Raw genomic sequence first — 22,477 nt, forward strand, 5'->3', positions numbered from 1 at the left:
AAAGAATCCGCGACTCTAGAACGCCTCACCAGTGTTTTAGACAATGATTCTAAGTTTAATTTTCGTCCTTGGGTGCTGATTCCTTGTTTTGTCTTACAGTCACTCACTTTTAATGATGTTGAAGAAAATTTCATTTTGGAATTCGGTACAGACCTGAGTGATGGTGAGAGATACTTCATACTGAGTTGTACTCCTGGTTACTTAGTATCAGTAATACATGGAAAGTTTCTGGTGGAGGAATATAACATCGATAGAGCAGCTCGACAAATGGGTCTTGATCAGTATGTCCTGGATGTTCGGAAAGAAAAGCCATCAGTCGAACAACTTAAAGTTTCTTTAGATTGTATCCATTTGAATGGGCGTGAATATATGTACCCTTGCTCTGACCGGATCGCCTACGCAACTCCAAGTTATATAACTTTCTGGAATCAACAACTTGAGCGTTTACATGATTTTGTAATGGTTGTTCAAACCCTGGTAAAAGAGCCTCCTTCGGTTGAGATGACTTCCGTTCGACCAAGATTGAAGTATCCCTCCAGTGGTGATAAATGAAAAGTACTTCCAGGATGTTCACAAGTAAGATTCTTCTCATGAATTTTATAGAGACATGATCATCGTATCTTAATTATTTCATTTTTTTACCACAGGATGATCGTGTAATGAGATCTCGGATCGATGTAGACATCGCTGAAATGGAAGAAAGCCCTGGGGGTGGAGAACCCAGAAATAAAGATTATTGGATGCTACCAAATAATGTACAGTCCCCAGTTGTTTCTTTGGTGAGTTGTTAATGCTTCTTTTATCATGACTTTTTCTTGTCTGCGTAATTAGGATCACAAAAGAAATATTTGTTAATTTGCCTCAGAATTTTGCTCCGTCGAGCATTATTGGTCTTCAACTCATTTATGGGAAAGTAATTCCCGAACCCAGTATCGATGAAGAAGAAACCGATGTAAGTATCTCTTTTGTGCAAACGATCATGGTATTTCCTTGAATGGAATAATAATAATTGTTATTGATGTATACAGGAGGAGATTATCATGGATAAACAAAATATAGACGATGCACATTCTTCCTTGGGAAATGAGGAGATGGAGAATCTTCAAAAACGTAACCGAGTGGAGGTAACAATGCTATTAATGGTGATCTCGACAACATTAATCCTTCGAACGGCTTAGAGACCCCTCAAGTAAGTGTACCTCCTGTAATTTCTTCATAGAAGTATGAAATTTCTGATGTATGGATGAATTAATGAGAACCAATATGAATGATAACTTTTAGAGAAATACGTCATCAGAAATATTCAGAATTCAGTCTTTTAGCAAAAACGCCGTAGAATCTTCGTCTGATGTCGTATTTTCGCGATCTACCCTTGTTTTTTCATCCTTAGAAAATTTCCAAGCTTTTTCAAAGAATCTTTATGAGTTTCGAGCATGTTTAGGGGCCTAAATCAATGAAACAGTAAACTTCCTGGAAGTTTTCAGAAAATTTTCAGCTGTCATGTTGCTCGATGTTTCGACCACATACTTTTACTCGTCTATCCATTTGATGTGAATTTTGGATACATTGTAAATAACACCCATACAAAGAGAATGACATATGACTCAACCTTATATTCCTTACCAATTGCTCCCAGTTCTTCGTCTTATACATGGCAGTGTAAAATCTCCTCGGACGAGTTTATTACAAAACGTCTTTTTATGAATTTTATACTATTTGCTCATGTCTTGAGTGCATAATGAAGAACTTTAATGATGTTGGATCACTTACATTCTTAATTTTACGATTGCTTTTGATTTCCATGCTTGGAGCGTCCTAATCTCGTGTAATCCTCATATTAGGTGCCAAATGTTGAAGTTGAGAATAATGGAGCCAATGATGATTCGAACAATGTGACGAATCAAGATGATAATGTTACCATCTCCACACCTAAGGGTCATGAGAACGTTTCTACTGAAGTTGTTGAGGATAACGATGCTCAATTCGTCGTCACCTTAGATACGGAAGAAATCGGGCCAGGAATAGAAAAAACTATGATAGAAGAAACTGCTCTTATTCCATCGATAGAAGAAATAATTCCAGAGATAGGAGAAGCTGAACTAATATCTGAGACTCTCATGGTAGTGCATAAGTATTCTACTGCATGGATAGTTTTCGCTCTTCTGTTTGGTGAGTTACTCTTGTACCATGAACTGGTTGGTAGATTTAGCGTTCATACTGTATATGCCGTCATATATGAGGATTTATGGAAGAGATATGGTCATATCTTCGTTACCAAATACCCCAAACGAAGTTACTTATTGACAAAGCAAGTAGGATCTATCCTACAGGTTATAGACGATATACGAACCAGGGCTAGAAGTATTGTAACTCCAGACGTACTCTTTGATTGGGAGTACAACTTAGACCATTCTGAGAAGCTGGGTTTCAATGTTGGATGGATTCGTGAGAGAATCAAAGCCATTGAAGAAGCATTCGAGAAAAATGTACCCATGACAAGTGATGCTATGATGAAGAAGGAGGTTAAGATCGCCCAGTTGATGGAAGAATTGGAACTGGAGAAGGCAGGCTTGCGAGACCTGAAGATTACAGAGGAGAAAAAATCTTTCTTTGCTGATTTCCTTTAGTTTCCTTTCCATAATCTCTTGAACTCTGAACTTTTGAGAGACGTGAGGTTTTATTTTGGTTTTGATTTTGATTGATTTTGGATAAGTAGATAATTGAGGATTTTCTTTTGGATTTGATAGAGATTTTCTTTAAATAAATTGAACCTTGATTAATTACTGAATTCAAGTACTGAATGCAAGTATTGTAAAAATTTTGGAGGAATTAAAATACAGTGAAAGAAAATCCTAAATGCCAAATTCAGATGTCTTGGGTGTCCGTGCCTTGAACCCCAATACCTCAAACGTCCAACATCTCAGGCATCAAAGGCTTTGAGCCAAGTCTCGTGTATTATTGCCATGTTTGCTTTTCCATCCATGTTGAGTAACTTGTAATATCCTCCAGTAACAGACTTAGATATCATGAAAGGTCCTTCCCAGTTGGAACTCCTTATAAAATAGAGATTGCGCTTAGTTTCTTGAGAACTAAATCTCTTTCATGAAACTTGTTAGGCTTGATTGCTCGTGCCTTGAAGATCTTTTGCTGGTTCGGTATTCCTCTTACATTGGAATTCCATGCTCATGCGGTCATTGAAACTTTCTGATCTTGTGGTATATATGGACACTCGTGCAAAATTACAGGAGAATATCTAAGATATTTTTTGTTGCACTTGTTCATCATCTCAGCAACAAATTTTCCGTGAGATGCTCAGTTTGAAGAGGCTCCACATTCAACCATTTAGTAAAATATTATTGAGGTGACACTACCTACTTATAACATTTGGTAATAGCTAGGTTGTGAGCAAGATTGAGTCCCGGACCAAGGAAACATGTTTGAAAGTTGATAATATGGACGCATGAGGGGGAATAAGACTTTCCTGAGTGCGAAACCTTTTGACGAATGCATGTGTGTTTTCTTCTGGTTTTTGTGTGAGTTCCATCAAGGCTTTAACTTTCTCCAGATGTTCGAACGATGGATTATCTTCTATTTCTTCCGAATCAGAGCTTTCTTCAACAGAGAAATGTGCAATTGAAGGTGTTATAGTTACCTTTTCAGCATGAATCCACGTCCGTCCGAGGATCATGTCATATCCTGGATCTTCCCTGATCATGTGAAACTTGGTTTCTGCCCAGGTTGAACCGATTTTCATTTTTAGAACAATGTAGCCATACGCGTTCCTGGGTATTTCTTTGTGATCTTTGACTGAGATAGGAGCATGAGTGGCTTCTTTTCGAGTGATGCCTGCAGCTCCGAGAGTCTTCAAAGGGATAATATTGATAGCCGTGCCAATATCGACAAACGCTCTCTTGAATTCATTTCCTTTGAGATTGACCGTGGTAAGAAGTCCCCAGTCATACATCTCTTTGTCAGTGACCGGAAGCTTAGGGAGCGAGCTGGAATGCACAGACGTTTCCCGCGCACTATATGATTCAAATACGCGAAAATGTCCCTTCTTTGAGCCTTGGAAAAATAAAGCAATTCACAGATATGCTTGATCAACGATTGAACTTCTTCTTTGACTGGTTGTTCAGAGATTGTAAAGGTTCTGACTGGGAGAGGATTCTTGTGTACTCCTTCAGTCCCCAGTTCTCATGAATCGGCCTTCTCTTTGAATTTGTGTTTCAAAACTCTGCTTTTTGGATGATTGACAAACCTATGAAAGCGGCACTAGCGCGGATTCTCCATTTCCTTCTCAGTCGGCTCTCTCTTAACAGGAGGTAGTTTGATCGCACCATCTTGAATCCAGACTTCCAATAGCTCGATCAGCTCTTTAATGGGGAAAGGAAAGTCTGGTTCTTCCTAGTCATTCTGCTGACTCTGAGTCAGTGCCTTCCATTTCGAGCTTGGTTGTCCTTCCTTGATGCTTTCATAGGATGGGACGTTGGAGGAACGTTCTTATGTTGTAGCGCTTCGGATTTCCTCTTGCTTCCTTCAGCAAAATTCATGGAATGTTAGAGATTGTACTGCTTTTTGATCAGGCGTATGGCACATCCTCGAGTTTCTCGCGGTTCCTCGAATTTTGTAGCTCTTGTTCTTTTCCGTAAGGCCGGAGCAGTAGTTGATAATCGCTTGGCTACTTCATGAAGTTCTGAGAAAGTATGGAACCATAGATTTTCCAGCAAGGCTCTGTATACCGGGATCACGTTGATGCACAAGTCCACCAGTTGTTGTTCAGTAACATTCGGGTCATGACAATCCACAGCTTGGACTCTGAATATTTTTACATAGTTGTTCGGATGTTCATTGTTCTTTTGAGACATTCTTCCTAAGTCAGAGACAGTAATCTGCTCTGAGACGAAGAAGTATTTCCATTAAAAAGCATTAACCATTTCTCCCAAACTAGTAATGCTCCCTGGTGCGATGTTGTTGTACCATGCATATGCTCGACTTGTCAGAGACTTTGAGAAATCCTTCAAATGGACGACATGGTTGTGTTCACGTTCTCCTAATGCTTCTAGGAATCGGGAAACATGTTCTCGAGCATTCCCTGTTCCATTGTAAAGTGTGAACGTTGGATAAGTATAGCCTTTTGGAAGAGGAATCCTCTGTGTAGCAGAAGGATATGGAGGTTGGTGACGGTAGACAGATGATGTCTTGTCTTTTCCTCGAGCCTCCAGAAAGCATTTCAGGTCTTCACAAGTGATGAAACCTATAGATTGATTTTCGGATGGGTCATCCGTAACTTTTCAGACTTCATCATTATCTACCACGTGGATTGGAGAGATTTCGGGATCAGCAGCCGAAGATGTTTTTATGGCTTTTCCTTTCTCCTGAGTTTTATCTGACATATTCTCTGTGCGATCAACTATGGTAGGCGGATTTTCTCTGATTTCTTAGATAGACCAGCCGAAGAGAGGATTGCTTCTGATGTTGGTTTGAGAAGATGTGTGTAGATGGGGAAAAACGAGTCGCTGGTTTTTTAATGAAGTGGAGGGACGAGCGTGTTGTCAAGACTTCTCAACCGATCAAACTACTTAACCTCACACAGATGCACTGCAAAAGGAGTGCTTAGATTCGAGAGATCAATCTGTAAGACTCCGGCCTAAACCAAAACAATGGCCGTTTCAGAGTCAATTCGGTCGCAAAGAGGAAGATGGGTTGATCTGTAGGAGGGAAGTTGAGAATTGTGTGGGATCAGCGATGATCAAGGATTATGGATGTGTTGAAGGTTTCTCCAATTTTGGTGAACTGATGAGTTCGAATAAGTTCTGAGTGATTGATGAATTCTTGAGAGTATTTACTCGAGAAATTTTGTGTAGACGATTGCTGATTGCTAGTGATCCTTCGTCGTCCTCAATCATGGATTCAGATACTTATTTATATTGTCAGAGTCGTGAAAACCTTGATCCCTGTAAGTGTGACAGTTTCTTGAGAGAAAGAGTGGGAGACCGTGGTGAAATCGGTTCCATATCGTGCGGAAACTTAGTCGATCATTCACCCACTACTTTTCTAACTCCTTCAACTATTGACACGACTTACTCACATTTCTCGTTGTGGATGAATCCACGTGTTGTAGGCCGCCAGACCAAAACCCTAATTGATATCCCCCAATTTGACGTGATTGACGCCTCACGAATCGTGGAGTCTGCATGACAGACGTGTATTAATTAGTCAGTTGTTGACTGATTAGACATTGAGTCTAGGTTTTGTTGAATCGAGCATGAGTGATGAATGCTCGGCGATTCATGGATCGAACATGTAGTTCTCTGAAATGATGTCAATATTGTAGATTCAGTGATGAATTACTTACCAGTATTTAAGCGAGAGCAAGTATTGCTCAATTCGACGAATTACTGAATATTGATAATTTGACGAGCAACTGAGCAAATACTGCTCAATTCGAGAAATTAATGATTATTGATAATTTGACGTGCAACTGAGCAAGTATTGCTCAATTCGACAAATTATTTATTGGTGAGGCGACCCAATAAAATATTAAAATATTAGTAGATTACCAAATATTTTATGATTAACTCAGATGTTGGTTGCTGAATCAACATAAATTCATTAGTGTTTGAATCTTGCTCAGAATGATTCGTGGAACATTTATTCGAAACCCTAATTTCAGATCAATTATCTGTTAATTGATGAGTCGCTGAAAATATGTCATGAGTGATAAGAAAACGACCACATGGAATGATGGGGGTCCATGCGGAGCATGCACCAGAATCCTCAGTTGGAGGGTTGGTGAAAGAATGATGATTAAATGCCGGTTTCATCATTTATTGAAATATTGCTGGATTCAGCATTAGGTGATAAAACCTAAGTATGAAAAATGGGGGACCGACCAATAGAGCATGAGACCAGATCTTGGTGGTCATGGGACCAGCTGTTGGTCGTTTGAGCAATCCCCAGTCTAGTTGTAGAGAATTTTGGCCCAATATGAGCAATTGAGAAAATTAAGTCAGAATTATGAAAACGTGTGGGACCGGATTTGTGCAAGCCCTAGGGATGACCCTGGTCGGTCAAGAAGGCATGCACGTGTTACCATGGTTTCCGTGTTTCCGTACTGAGAGTTTCAGTATTTTCTGATGTGCGTTCGATCAACATTGTGAATTTTTAGAAGAGTTTCATCTTGACTGAAATTCTTGATTTTTGTTGGAATGAACATGTATGCTTAATTGATCAATATTTTGTAAATATTAAAATAAGAGTATATTAACATTTAAAATTGCCGTGAGAGGCTAGCCGGTCGTATGACCATGTTGGCTTTTGGTTTTTCATGATTTGAGAAATTATGACGAAATCATGATTTTTGCTCAAACGAAGGAGTTTCATGAATTGAGGATAATAATAATTATAAAAGACTAGGGATTGCAAGGTGTGGGACTGGCCACGGCTAGGGCATGGCCGTCCGGCTATTTTTCCCGGTCCCACAACACTTTCCCTAATTTTATATTATTATTTTTCATGAAACCGTGATGTTATGGAGAATCCATGAGTTTTGTTGAAACGGAGGAGTTTCATGAAATTGGGAAATAATAATTATAAAAGGCTAGGGATTGTAAGGTGTGGGACCCGACACGGCTTGAGCATGGCTGGCGGCTAGGCCGCCCGGTCCCGCACACCTTTCCCTATTTTATAATATTATTTTTCATGAATCCGTGAAGTTACGGAGAATTCATGAGTTTTTCTCAAACAAGGAAAGTTGCTAAAATCAACACTAGTACAAATCTTTACATTGGCCACACTTAATCACCGTGTCCATAGGCTTTTGGTCATGGATTTTTTTCACTCCAAAAATGTGGCATCAGGTGCCGAGACAAAAAGGTATCCCTATGGCTGCATAAACTTTGAGTGGCTATAAAATATGATTAACCATGGCCATAACTCTAAAACCGTGTCTATATGGTACTCAATATTTTTTTGGTAGTTAAGCATTTTCACTATCACCGTGGCCATAGGATCCTTATAGACACACAATTTAATTATATGTGGCTAAAGTTTACCTTAAAGTCACGTACATTTTATTATAGTCGTGGCCTTTGTCATCAATTGGAAACGCAAAATTCATTTTATCATGGCCAATTCATGAGTTGCGGTCACACTAATTTTTCTCAACCATGGCCATCTCTATCATTTGGACACACGGAAAATAATTTAACATGGCTAATACATGATTTGTAGTCACGTTTAATCTATGGTACCATGGCCATCCATATTTTTGGACACATGATAAACATTTTACATGGCCAATTAATAAGTTATGGCTACTAAAAATTTGTAGCACCGTGGCTAAATTTTTTCGAAAGACACATCAAGTGTGTTGAATGTAGCTATTGTTCACCTTTTGGATACATCAAGTGTTTTCAATGTAGCTATTGTTCACCTTTTGGACACATCAAGTTTTTTGAATGTAGCTATTGTTCAACTTTAAGACACATCAAGTGTTTTCAATGTAGCTATTGTTCACCTTTTGGACACATCAAGTTTTTTGAATGTAGATTTTGTTCACCTTTTGGACACATCAAGTGTTTTGAATGTAGCTATTGTTCACCTTTTGGACACATCAAGTGTTTTCAATGTAGCTATTCAAAAATCACCTAAATAACCATCCATAAAAAATTAATGAAGACTACAATTAGAATTGTACCAAAATAATTTCATTTCACAATATAATAAACATCTCAATCTGATAATTGTGCAGTAACCTTGAGAAAACAAACTTTCAAAGAGAGACTTAAAAGTTTAAACATCCAAATCCTATAGTCCACGACTATTTCTATTAATAATTAGGCTGCAGTCTTGAGTCTCTTGCTGGATCTCCGAGACTTTAGTTCCCCGCTCTTCATATATGAAGGTTTCTTCTTCTTTGTCTTCTTAGTGTTTGGGTCAGAATCATATTCATCGTTTGGGTCAGAATCATGTTCACCGGGGTCTGAAAGTGGATGGCCCTGCAGCAAGCCAGTGGATGTATAATTAAGGGAAAAAACCATGTTAACAGTTATATGGTCAGGATGCAGAAGGTAATAAACATGTATAATAAAGCAACTTACACTAGAGCAAGAGATCACAAACTCTTTAGGCCAAGCTACTATAGATTTTTCAGCATCCTCTACTGTTTTGAGATGAGTAGATGGGACTGGCAAACAATGATTCTTTAATATCGACTTTTCAACCGTCACTCTGACACAATCATCCCGGAGTGGATCTCCATGAACCTTCTGACCTGGCACTGATGGAAGAACCGAACCCCATGCAATGATATTTCTCAGTGAAGCATGAGCCAGTTTGCATTTACCAATCTGCAAAACAGAAATGTTATATTGACATCAACAGATTCAAATCTCAAAATGCTTAAATGCCTGTGAAAGGGACATACCGTTGAAAGTTCAGTTTTGTCTTTCGATTGAGAATTGTCTGGTGAACTAAGGGGTAGATGCTCAGATGCAGGAGACTTTTGTTTGTATTTTCCAGACTACAAAAATATACGCTATATTAACATCAACAAAAAATGGAACTCTCAAAGCACTATATATTTTAAATACCTGCAAAAGAAACATACCATTTGGAGTTCAGAACTATCTTTCGATCCCGTAGACTGAGATACATTTTCAGATTCAGGGTCATTTCTATTTGTATTAGATTCATTCCTTTCAGTCGGAGAAATGCTTGTAACAGGGAATTCAAGCATAAGAGACTTCTCTCTAATATGAGATTTCTATATAGTGCAGTTGACATATTAGATACTGCAGAATTATTAGGAAATACATACTTAATCAAAATTACTTGGATGATGTTAAACATACCCGTGCCTTTTTGCTTTTGATTTTCTTTTTCAATATGCCTTGAGATTTTAGCTGAGACATTAAGCTGCTCATCATTTCTTCTTGTGCCTTCATTGCTGCCTTCATTTCCTTCATTTCTGCATCCTTCCTATCTCTCTCCATTTGGTTCGCGCGTCTTTCATCTTCCAGTTGTTTCTTCAGTTCAATGTGCTCCTTGGATGCTCCTTTCCGTGGCAGGTGCCAGTACGTTGTTGGAGTCACTCCCTTGCCTATACATCTTACACGCCCAGCATGTTCTTCCCCAAACACAAGGGTGATAGAATCATTGCCTGGTTGTTTTCTCAAAGTTCCATCTTCCAGCTGCTTATCAAAATCCTCCTGCAAAAAAAGAATTAAGGGATTAGAAGTGATAATCAATTAAATCAAAATTATTTTCACATTTACTCAAGCACAAAACAAATAGCTAGATAGTTTCAGTCGTCTTACAAGCTGAGCTGCTTTTTCCCTAACATCATCGTCATCGTATTCTCCATTTTTGTTTTGATGTGCCTTCCTCCATAGTAAAGACCGTGAAGGATTTTCATCTTCAAGGATCTCTTTCTCATTAATCTAGTAATTATAAAATACACAAGAAGAAAAATTAGATAGATAATACTATAATTTAAACTGGAAATAATAATAATTTTGTATAACAAACTGGACTTACTAATTTTTCCAACAGCCCTGCATACCCTGCTCTTCCCGTCCTGTGGTTATATTTGTGGTTCTTACGCGCCTTAGCTCCCCTAATGGACAACTCCTGAGCATACAGATTTAAAGAATTTCATTCATAAAAAAGTTAGACTAATTAATGAAATTAATATCAATATTTCCAAACTAAAACGTGCAATATACAACCTTGCATTTATCAGACAACCTCCACTTTACGAACTTGTCCCATTGTTCTTGGTTCACAATGACACGATATTGTTTAGGAACAGTATTTAGTTTAGCAGGTTTACCCAAATTGGGCACTATGAACTTTACATACAACTTTCTTCTGAAGTTGCGCAAATGTTCCCCAAAATATTTCATAATTTGTCTTCTCATAGTCTCCTCAATTTCATAAAACCGCTGCCAAAATATGGAGATGTTAACGGCAGGTAACAAATTAATAACAAATATAGTATTAAAAATCAATATAGATCAGCATATACATACCAATAGTTCGTGCCATAACTTATCCCTCATCACTGAATTCACTTCCTTCCACTTCAAGTGCCTTAGACCAACGTCTCGACGTACCAATACACCCATGTAACTAGCAATTTCAGCTTTATATTTCCCCTTAAATCGACCAAAATTATCAAATTCTATCACATGCTTCTCGCCGTCAAAATTTTTCTTTAGCTTCTTCAATCTTGTTAAACCTCGAACATTATTCTCCTTAGACTCTACTGTATTGTTTGGAGCTCCTGTGTCTTTTTATAGTTCAAAAACCCAAAATAAGAGTAAACATGGTGTAAGAGTGTACTCATTTTTTTAAGTCCAAAGCAAACAAAAACAGACAAGCTAGTATAGCATTACCAGGCTGTTCAGGACTTTCAGTCGATTCATCATCAGAACTGGAGCTATCACCATCGGAACCGGTGCGACTACCATCGGAATCTTCGTCTTCATCCTCTGACTCTCCTAAATTCTGCAAGGCTTGAGCCTCCAGGGCTGCAGTCTCATTTTCAGCATACTCATCATCATCATACTCTGGCTCCCAACTCGAATTCTCTTGTGTAGTCATATAGGAAACTGCATATACATGTATATGATTCAATCAAATAAGGTCTGAATTTTTCAATCAAAAGTCAAAAGTTATTAAGCTAGACACAAGCAAAAATTAAATAACAGTCAATTAACATGGTCTTGATTATGTCAGTACTAACATGGTCTTGATTAGTATGATTAGATGCAAGAGCAGGATGCCGTCTCAGAATTGTTAAAAGATATAACAATTAAAAAATTATTAATCGCTGAGGTTTTTACTAGAGCATTGAAAGAACTCAAGCAAGACTCCAGTTCAAACATACACAATTATGTAAACCTACCAAGTTCCCTAAAAACAAACGACGGATGCCGATCTCCGACATAATTATAATCCCATTATACAAAATGTCAATGACTCGGGAGTATACACGACAGATGGAAGCTTACTGACCAGCTAAAGTTGATGAAAATGAGATAAAAATGTGATTTCTAGTGGTTTCAGGGAGAACCACAGAAGTTTAAACTATTGGTTTGCAATGTGAAAAACATTCATCAGAATAGACAGATAAAAAAACCAAGGAATAACATTCAATTGACCTAGCTCTGACATAATTATAATCCCATTATACAAAACGTCAATGACACGGGAGTATACACGACAGAGAATGTGGCCAGCTAAATGAGATAAGAATGTGATGTCGAGTGGTTTCAGGGAGAACCACAGAAGCTTAAACTATTGTTTGCAGTGTGAAAAACATTAATCAGATTCATCGGAAAGAAAGAAAAAAACATAAAAGAATAGCATTTCCATAACCATAGAAGACTGAGTTGTTATCCAGCCACTATGCAACTTAGAATACAATCTGCATAAAGATCCTAAGCATAACATAGGAAAAGCTTAAACATGCATGCACACCATTGTTCTTCTTAATAAGAAATAAACAGGTGCATAAACCCTGCTTTCAATGAATCAAAAATTAAGAATTAGGGTTTGAGTCAAAACTTAACCTTTGAATCAATTGGGTCTGATTCAAAAATTAAGGTTTGAATCAATTAGGGTTTGAATAACTAAGCTTTTTAGACGAAAGAAAGATTGAGAACAGGATATACCTTATAAGATTTAGCCATGCAATTCCTCAACACCATACGGCCCTTTATAAAGTCGCACAGATTGAATAATCCCGCCGAAAATTTTGCGTTTCATTTTCATCCCGCTCAAAATTATTTAGGGTGAACTGAAAAATCGATTGAGTTTGGTCTACGATTTCCTTTTTTCGGAAAAATCTCCTAAGAAAATACCATTTGATTTTGATCCTACGGTAGACCTAAAAATATTTCCAAACTTTAGAAATCCGATTTCCCTTTTTACTCTAAAAATCTCAATGTTTCCCTGATTTTAAGCCTAGAACTTTATCCCCTTTTTACTCTGCTTAGGTTTCTCTAGTTCTCTCCGCTCTGTAACTCTGGTTTAGGAGGAAAGATAAAACGAACAGAATTTTGAGGTGTTACATAGCGTAAGATAAGAGGTTCTTCCCTATTAATCTAACTATTGGTTGGGCTTGTGATAAATATATTCACCGTTAGATTTACTATGGACATCCTATTCGATGCATTTTGAAATAACATAAGTAAAATCGTAATGGACTGGGCTGGAGTGTTAGCTTAAACCATGTAATGGACTGGGCTGGAGTGTTAGCTTAAACCATGTAATTGACTGGGCTGGACATAAATGTGGCATAAATTTTTTCATTTTTTTCATTTTTACTTAAATTTTTTTCATTTTTTTCCTTTTTTTTCTTTTTACTTTTTTTTTATTACATAATCAAAATTTAGTTACATAATCAAGACTCGACACTTCACCTGAAATATTGATCGATTCTGAACGAGTTCGAGTAAAACTGATGAAAATGGAACTTCGTCCTTTGGAATCGAGACACGGAAAAATTTAGTTATTACATAATCAAAATTTAGTTATTACATAATAAAAATTTAGTTATTACATGATCAAAATTTAGTTACATAATCAAGACTCGACACTTCACCTGAAATATTGATCGATTCGAACGAGTTCGAGTAAAACTGATGAAAACGGAACTTCGTCCTTTGGAATCGAGACACGACAAAATTTAGTTATTACATAATCATAATTTAGTTATTACATAATCAAAATTTAGTTATTACATGATCAAAATTTAGTTACATAATCAAGACTCGACACTTCACCTGAAATATTGATCGATTCGGAACGAGTTCGAGTAAAACTGATGAAAATGGAACTTCGTCCTTTGGAATCGAGACACGGAAAAATTTAGTTATTACATAATCAAAATTTAGTTATTACATGATCAAAATTTAGTTACATAATCAAGACTCGACACTTCACCTGAAATATTGATCGATTCGGAACGAGTTCGAGTAAAACTGATGAAAACGGAACTTCGTCCTTTGGAATCGAGACACGACAAAATTTAGTTATTACATAATCATAATTTAGTTATTACATAATCAAAATTTAGTTATAACATGATCAAAATTTAGTTACATAATCAAGACTCGACACTTCACCTGAAATATTGATCGATTCGGAACGAGTTCGAGTAAAACTGATGAAAACGGAACTTCGTCCTTTGGAATCGAGACACGGAAAAATTTAGTTATTACATAATCAAAATTTAGTTATTACATGATCAAAATTTAGTTACATAATCAAGACTCGACACTTCACCTGAAATATTGATCGATTCGGAACGAGTTCGAGTAAAACTGATGAAAACGGAACTTCGTCCTTTGGAATCGAGACACGAAAAATTTAGTTATTACATAATCATAATTTAGTTATTACATAATCAAAATTTAGTTATACATGATCAAAATTTAGTTACATAATCAAGACTCGACACTTCACCTGAAATATTGATCGATTCGGAACGAGTTCGAGTAAAACTGATGAAAACGGAACTTCGTCCTTTGGAATCGAGACACGAAAAATTTAGTTATTACATAATCATAATTTAGTTATTACATAATAAAATTTAGTTATTACATGATCAAAATTTAGTTACATAATCAAGACTCGACACTTCACCTGAAATATTGATCGATTCGGAACGAGTTCGAGTAAAACTGATGAAAACGGAACTTCGTCCTTTGGAATCGAGACACGAAAAATTTAGTTATTACATAATCATAATTTAGTTATTACATAATCAAAATTTAGTTATTACATGATCAAAATTTAGTTACATAATCAAGACTCGACACTTCACCTGAAATATTGATCGATTCGGAACGAGTTCGAGTAAAACTGATGAAAACGGAACTTCGTCCTTTGGAATCGAGACACGGAAAAATTTAGTTATTACATAATCAAATTTAGTTATTACATAAAAAATTTAGTTATTACATGATCAAAATTTAGTTACATAATCAAGACTCGACACTTCACCTGAAATATTGATCGATTCGGAACGAGTTCGAGTAAAACTGATGAAAACGGAACTTCGTCCTTTGGAATCGAGACACGACAAAATTTAGTTATTACATAATCATAATTTAGTTATTACATAATCAAAATTTAGTTATACATGATCAAAATTTAGTTACATAATCAAGACTCGACACTTCACCTGAAATATTGATCGATTCGAACGAGTTCGAGTAAAACTGATGAAAACGGAACTTCGTCCTTTGGAATCGAGACACGACAAAATTTAGTTATTACATAATCATAATTTAGTTATTACATAATCAAAATTTAGTTATTACATGATCAAAATTTAGTTACATAATCAAGACTCGACACTTCACCTGAAATATTGATCGATTCGGAACGAGTTCGAGTAAAACTGATGAAAACGGAACTTCGTCCTTTGGAATCGAGACACGAAAAATTTAGTTATTACATAATCAAATTTAGTTATTACATAATCAAGACTCGACACTTCACCTGAAATATTGATCGATTCGGAACGAGTTCGAGTACTAATTTAATTTTAATCGAATAATTTATAATTTAATTTTAATTGAATAATTTATAATTAACTATAATTTAATTTTAATTAAATTTGTGTGGGGAAATAATTTAACTTTAAAAAAAAAAAAGACAAACACATGCTCGGTTTTGATGTTAACAATGTAAAATGGGTATCTTCTCAAACAGGCATGTACGCCTATCAGTTCATCCCTAAAATCTCTAAATCACTTCATCCATATCTCTCTATCTTAAGGAAAAAAATTCTCCAACTGATATTGGCAGAAAATAAGGGGATTTTAGGGAAGATTTAGTCTTCAATTTTGGAAATATTTCTGCACCTCCATAGGATGAAAATCTGATGAAATCAAGAATATTGAGAACATCTAGCGGTAATAATCCCAGTCAATTTTTTTTTATTTGAACCCTAACCTTTTTATTTTGGGGTTGAAATCAAAAGAAATAACTTTTGGGCGGGATTATTGCCCCTTGATGTTTTAGAATATCTATAGATTCAACCCTAAAATCAGTCTGATTTACTCCATCTTAGGTATGTTGTAGCATTCATTCTTAGATTGCTGAAATTCTCATTATACTAGATGATTTTTGCGTAGTAATAAGTGTTACTATGTTAGCTTTTTGAATTTTGTTGTAACCCATTGCACTCTGTGTTAGCTTCATCTGGTTCCTTGATGTTAGTCAACATTGATGCTCTCTGAATTTGTTAGTCCTGACAATCTCTTTTGAGCAACCAGGTACTTGTGAGGCTGAAATACAAACCAAGGAGGGGGTAAGAAGGAGCATCACAATATGTGGTAGTGCCTAAACCCAGTTTATACTGGAGGTATCATTCTCAAACCTTAAAGTTATTATCTCTGATAATTATCATGATAGCTTGTTGAACTGTAACCTCATTGTAATTTAGTTAAACCTCTGAACTTTTCATGCTCTGTCTTGAATGATATACCCCATGTTTGCCTGAAATGTTGTTAACTCCTGCAACATATAGAATCTGTTGAGTAAAGTTTGTGTCTGAAGTTTGTGCACTAAAATTCTTTTTCGCTGCACTAAAGTTTGTGTCTATTATTTTTCCTGCAACATATAGAATCTGTGCTCACTACTGCTTTGTTGTTCAGTACATCATGTTGAATCTGTGAGCATGTTTCATAGAACTTATCTGGTGATGTTATCCTATTAGAGGGACTAGTAAAATGGGTAGCTAAATGGGTGATGTATTGTAGCTGAATGGGTGATGTTTCATTCAATCTGGTGATGTTTCATAAAACTAAATGGTTGATGTTATCCTATTTGTTTTTGAATCTGTAGCTAAATGGGTGATGTATTGTAGGTACATGTATTTGTTTTCAATCTGTTTCAGGGGTGTCATTATTCTTCAGTGAAAGCATTGAGTTTCCAGTTCCATGAGAGACAGATTTAGTGATTTGCTTTATGTATAATACTATCGTGCAGTTTCGAGCATTTTCAGTTAAGACCTTTGGAAGAATTTGAAAATTTGCAATGATAAAATTCTTAACTTTTTGCAACAGTTGCCTGGGATTTGTTGTTTCTGGATCTAATTTCTACTAAATCAGCACTTTGAGACGAGGAGAGAAAAGCCAGAAAAGGAAGGCATTTTTTTAAAGAATCACTAAAACTGACTCAAAGTTACTTATAGGTATGTTTTTCAAGCCTTGATGTACTATGCACCAGTGTTAAGTACTTCGTATTTTTTTTCTCATTGTCATTGTGCAATCATTCTTCATGAACATTAGAGCTCTTTCTCGACAGATGTGACTTCACATCTGTCTAAAGAAGAAGATTTGAGCTCCCAGAGATATAAAAGTTGCCAACTATGTCAATTATAGAACTAGGGACATACTACTTATGATCTGATATTTCTAAGTTAATCAATTAGAGTACTTATTTGAAATGACATTTTGATTTCTAAGTTAATCAATTAGAGCACAGATCAGTGTTTACTCTAATTTAACAAACACACTGACCCTAGAGCTGCTGCAATTCATTCTCGCGAAATCTCCCAACTGCGGCTGACATACAGACCCTTCAGTATGTGTTATTCCAAAACTTGAAATGACTCCATTTACTGAAAGTACTAGACCAATTTTCCTGAGTTAATACTGGATGTCTGATTATGGGTTTGTGTGGCATGATTATCGGTTTGTATGAGGGAAATTGCATATTGCCTGTTTCATCTGTTATTACCATGTTTGTCCATATAAATTTTTTATGTTTCAAATGGTGCTGAATTTATTGGTAATTTCAAGACTTGTATGTCTAAATTGTCAAGTTAGGGGATAACTATTATTTTGAAATGAAACATATTTATTAGTTAATGCTAAGCTTGTATTTCTGAATTGATTTATCAGTTTTTGCTTTCATTGGAGTGCAACTGATGGATCTACTGGTCTCTTTGCGTTTCAGAATGGATAAATCCTGGATGAGTACTGATAGAACGAAGAAACGTTATAGAGAAGGAGTTGCGGCGTTTCTGCGGTATGCTGTCAACCATCTCAAGGAGGAGGGTGAGACATATGATGAATTTCTTATGTTGTGTCCGTGTACAAATTGTTTAAATCTCTGTGCATGCTCCGTTGGCGACGTAGAAGATCATTTATTCGTAAATGGAATCGATCAAACGTATACTATTTGGAATAAGCATGGGGAAAAGGATGAGGCAATAACTAGTAGTAAGCCAGTTAACGTCAACAATGGTATGCACGCTGAATTTGAAATGGGAACTCCCACTGATGCTCCAGACGAAGATTTTGGAATGGGAACTCCCACTGATGCTCCAGACACTATAGATATGATGCAGGCTGCAGAAGAGTTCGCAGATGACCCTATAAAGTTTAAAAAGTTACTTGAAAATGCTGAAAAGCCCTTATACGAAGGATGTCCCAACTTCACAAAGTTGTCTGCAATTGTGCAGTTGTTTAAGTTGAAGAGTAAGCACGGTGCATCAGACATGTTTTTTAATGAATTGTTACCCTTGTTAAAGGACATGCTTCCCAAAGAAGGTAATTTAATGGCGAGGAGTACATATCAGGCAAAAAAAATATTGAAATCAATGGGTTCAGGGTACACAAAGATACATGCATGTATCAACAACTGCATTCTTTATTGGAATGAGTACAAGGATGAAAAAGTGTGTCCTACTTGTAAAGCACCCAGATGGAAAGTTGACAGGGATGGTAAAGTTTACGAGAATGTTCCAGCAAAGGTATTGTGGTACTTCGACATCATCCCAAGATTTCAGCGGCTGTTTCAATCGAAGCACACAGCAAAAGATTTGATATGGCACGATACCACTAGAAACAAAGACGGTGTTTTACGTCATCCGGCAGACTCACATGCTTGGAGAGAGATAGATAACAATTTCCCAGAAATTAAAGGTGATCCAAGAAATCTGCGGTTAGCTGTTTCGGCTGATGGAGTTGATGTAAACACAGGCACCAAACATCACAGTGTATGGCCAGTTTTGGTTGTGATTTACAACCTTCCACCGGGGCTGTGTATGAAGAGAAAGTTCATCATGTTGTCGTTACTTATAGATGGTGCGCCAGGAAACAACATCGATGTCTTTTTAGAACCTCTTGTTAAAGATTTTCAATTCTTATTTGAGAAGGGAAAGAGAACATGGGATGCATATGCCCAAGAAATGTTTACTCTACGTGCAGTTGTTTTGTGGACGATAAACGATTATCCTGCTCTTGGTACACTATGTGGTTGTCGCTACGCTGGATATCATGGTTGTGTGGTGTGTCGTAAAAAAACGCACAGTATTAGGCTTCATGACTCAAACAAGAATGTTTATGTTGGTTATAGAAGATTTTTACCCTATGAGCATCCGTTCAGAAGGCAGAAGGGGGCATTTGGCGGAAAACAAGAGTGGGAGACTGCTCCAGAACCAATGACCGGGGAAATATATGAGGAGGTAAAATGTATAAAGAATTCATGGGGAAAGAAGGGGACGAATACTCAAGGGGAAGACGTGCAGGCTACACCTGGAAAAGGTGGAAAGATGAAGCGCATCGGAAAAACGAAAATTGAGCGCATCAGAAAAATATCAAAAGAAGTCGATAGGTCAGGTGAGGAAGAGGAAGGCAGGGAAACCACTTACTGGAGCAAGTACAACATATGGCAGCGACTACTTAGATATTGGCGCTATAATGATGTCCAACATTGTATTGATTTCATGCATGTCGAAAAGAATGTGGGACAAAGTCTTGTTGGAACGTTGCTGCACAACGGGAATACAAAAGATGGATTAAACGCCAGAAAGGATTTGGTGCGTTTGGGGTTAAAATCGGAGTTACACCCTAAGACAGATGACAAAGGAACGATACTTCCCGCAGCATGTTATACATTAACTACGGAAGAAAAAGACATATTCTTGGAGACACTATCCGAGTTAAGAGTTCCAGAAGGGTATTGTTCGGATTTTTCCACCCTTGTGAACCTAAAAGAGCGTAAGCTGATCGGACTCAAATCACATGATTACCATATGCTTATGCAACAATTTTTGCCCGTCGCTATTCGATCAATTATGCCTACACCTGTGAGATATGCTATTATCAGGTTTTGTTTCTTTTTCAGATCAATATCTGCCAAAGAAATCATGGTGGAAGAGCTAGATAAATTGCAAGAGGATCTCTGTGTGACGTTATGCTTACTAGAGAAGTATTTTCTTCCATCCTTCTTTGACATCATGATTCATTTAACTGTACATCTTACCAGGGAAGTGAAGTTATGCGGTCCGGTTTGCTTTCGATGGATGTATCCTTTCGAAAGGTGTATGAAGGTTATAAAGGGGCATGTGCGAAACAAGAATCAACCTTGTGGATGCATTGCCGAAGAGAATGTTGCAGAAGAGACGATTGAGATATATTGTGAGTACCATAAAAGCATCAGGACAATTGGTATTCCACTAGATAGGCATAATACATCTCAGGAGGGAGAACCGTTATCAGCTGAAGAGCCGTGTATAGTTACCCCTGAACAGTTGAGACAAGCACATTTCTATGTAATGCAGAACACGCCTGAAATTGAGCCTTACATAGAGTAAGTATTAATTTGTTTTTTTTTTTTTTTTTTTCCTGTTTTTTTTTGTACAAAGTATAATAACATTTGGTTATTGTACATACCAGCCGACACAAGCTATATTTGGAAACTAACTATTCTACTAAAAAGCGAGCATGGCTAGAGAAAGAGCACTCTAACACTTTTGGCGCTTGGTTAAAAAATGAGGTAATAGGTCATAGAAAAAGTGTCTTGTTTGATGTGTTATATTCCTTTAAACTCAAGGTTCATCCTAATAATGAATTTCAGGTTGAAAAAGAGTTGGCAGACGACAGAGAAAGTATCTCAGAGAACTTAAGATGGATATCACACGGCCCGCACTACGAGGTAACGAAATACACTGTATATCGCATCAATGGATATCTATTCCGCACAAGATCCCGTGATGGTAGAATTCACCAGAATAGTGGGGTTAGCGTTGCAGCAAATGACATGCACATATCTAGAGATGATGATGTTACATATGGTAAAGCCTCTTATTATGGTGTCTTGCAAGAGATATGGGAGTTAGATTACTGTGAAAGAAAAGTTCATCTGTTCAAGTGCAATTGGGTTGATAATAAACGTGGGGTCAAAAGAGATGCTCTTGGCTACAAGATTGTTGACCTTACTATGTTGGGATACAAAAATGATCCTTTTATTTTAGCCTCACAAGCTAAGCAGGTATTTTATGTCAAAGACCAGTTAGATAAGAAAAAGTCTATTGTTTTTGTGACACCTCCCAAAAATTATAGAGATGACGATGGCAACGATGAGGAATTCAGTACAGTAATCTTTTCTGCGAATGATAATATCTTGCCGTCTGTAGATCCACAAGACTTGGGTAAAGAATCCCGAAATGATTACTTCCGAACTGACTGCCGAGGTTTACTTATACGCAAGCCAAAATGACACACTCCCGCAGGTACATCGCTTTATTTCCTTTAATCTGTGGTTATTCGGTTAGTGACATGATATTGAAAGAACGATAAAGATGGAACTTATGTTTAATCCTGTTCCTTAGCATGCTTTCTGTATGTTTGCGTGCTTTATTCTTTGTAAAATGAATAACATCATTTTATCCGTGTCTCATATGGAACTTCAATTGAAATTTCTACTACTGTACTTTACAACTTGCTACTCTGGTCACTTTTAAATAGATATCCAAGAGAATGAGAGTTGGTATGTTTTTGTCCTATTGCTTGAATATATTTATGGGCACATGCACTATAACTACATGTTGTACTTGTATTTCAGAAATCTTTTATACACTTCATAACATTACTCAAAGCATATGGTGAAATTGAATTCCAAGTACCCAAATTAGATTCGTAACCCTGTAGATATATGATGGAAACTCCAGTTCATTAACCACAAAAAAAAACATTTAAAATGATGGTGCTAAAGGTCTTATGGTTCTCAATTTTATGGTGAAAGCATTTGGGGGCGGACTGATGCTTTTTCCTAAGTGAATTGCATGGAGCGGTTCACTTGCTTGTGTGAGGAGTTTGTATTGTGTAGCCTGTGAAGAATAGTGAATTTTAATCTCATTTTCCTTGTTCCAATTTAACCCTCAACCGTTTTGAATACCATACTTGACAGGGTTTTTCCCATATCTTGTGAAAGTCCTCTTTGTAAGAAGTCTTGACCACAATTTATGTTGAGTTGGGCTGACACCTTGTATTAATTGTTGTGCCCTCGTTCTTTCTTCCTTGTTTTTTTTGAACTCAGAACCATATTTTCCTGTTGCAGGTTCGTTGTGGCTATTCAACACTCTACATTGTCCCTGAGCTTTGACGAAGTCATTTTTATGCCATCAGATGCCTCTATAAGTTTGACACTCGAATTGTAGGACACG

The 22,477-nt window shown here is 36.8% G+C and overlaps 2 protein-coding genes across 2 annotated transcripts; one reads left to right on the forward strand and one right to left on the reverse strand.

The window, feature by feature from the left end:
• Window positions 1–8,696: 8,696 nt before the first annotated feature.
• LOC113323176 lies at window positions 8,697–9,957 on the reverse strand. The gene is made up of 4 exons (XM_026571452.1): window positions 9,611–9,957; window positions 9,428–9,523; window positions 9,102–9,350; window positions 8,697–8,999 (listed from the first exon to the last, which is right to left on the reverse strand). The coding sequence occupies exons 1-4, from the start codon at window positions 9,737–9,739 to the stop codon at window positions 8,838–8,840; spliced, it is 636 nt and encodes a 211-aa protein (XP_026427237.1). The 5' UTR covers window positions 9,740–9,957; the 3' UTR covers window positions 8,697–8,837.
• A 7,996-nt stretch (window positions 9,958–17,953) lies between these two features.
• LOC113324266 lies at window positions 17,954–21,531 on the forward strand. The gene is made up of 7 exons (XM_026572588.1): window positions 17,954–19,027; window positions 19,187–19,495; window positions 19,772–19,989; window positions 20,158–20,241; window positions 20,299–20,622; window positions 20,709–20,808; window positions 20,890–21,531. The coding sequence occupies exons 1-7, from the start codon at window positions 17,954–17,956 to the stop codon at window positions 21,529–21,531; spliced, it is 2,751 nt and encodes a 916-aa protein (XP_026428373.1).
• Window positions 21,532–22,477: the final 946 nt, after the last annotated feature.

The sequence above is a fragment of the Papaver somniferum genome, chromosome 11, assembly GCF_003573695.1.
Source record: "Papaver somniferum cultivar HN1 chromosome 11, ASM357369v1, whole genome shotgun sequence".
Classification (NCBI taxonomy): domain Eukaryota; kingdom Viridiplantae; phylum Streptophyta; class Magnoliopsida; order Ranunculales; family Papaveraceae; genus Papaver; species Papaver somniferum.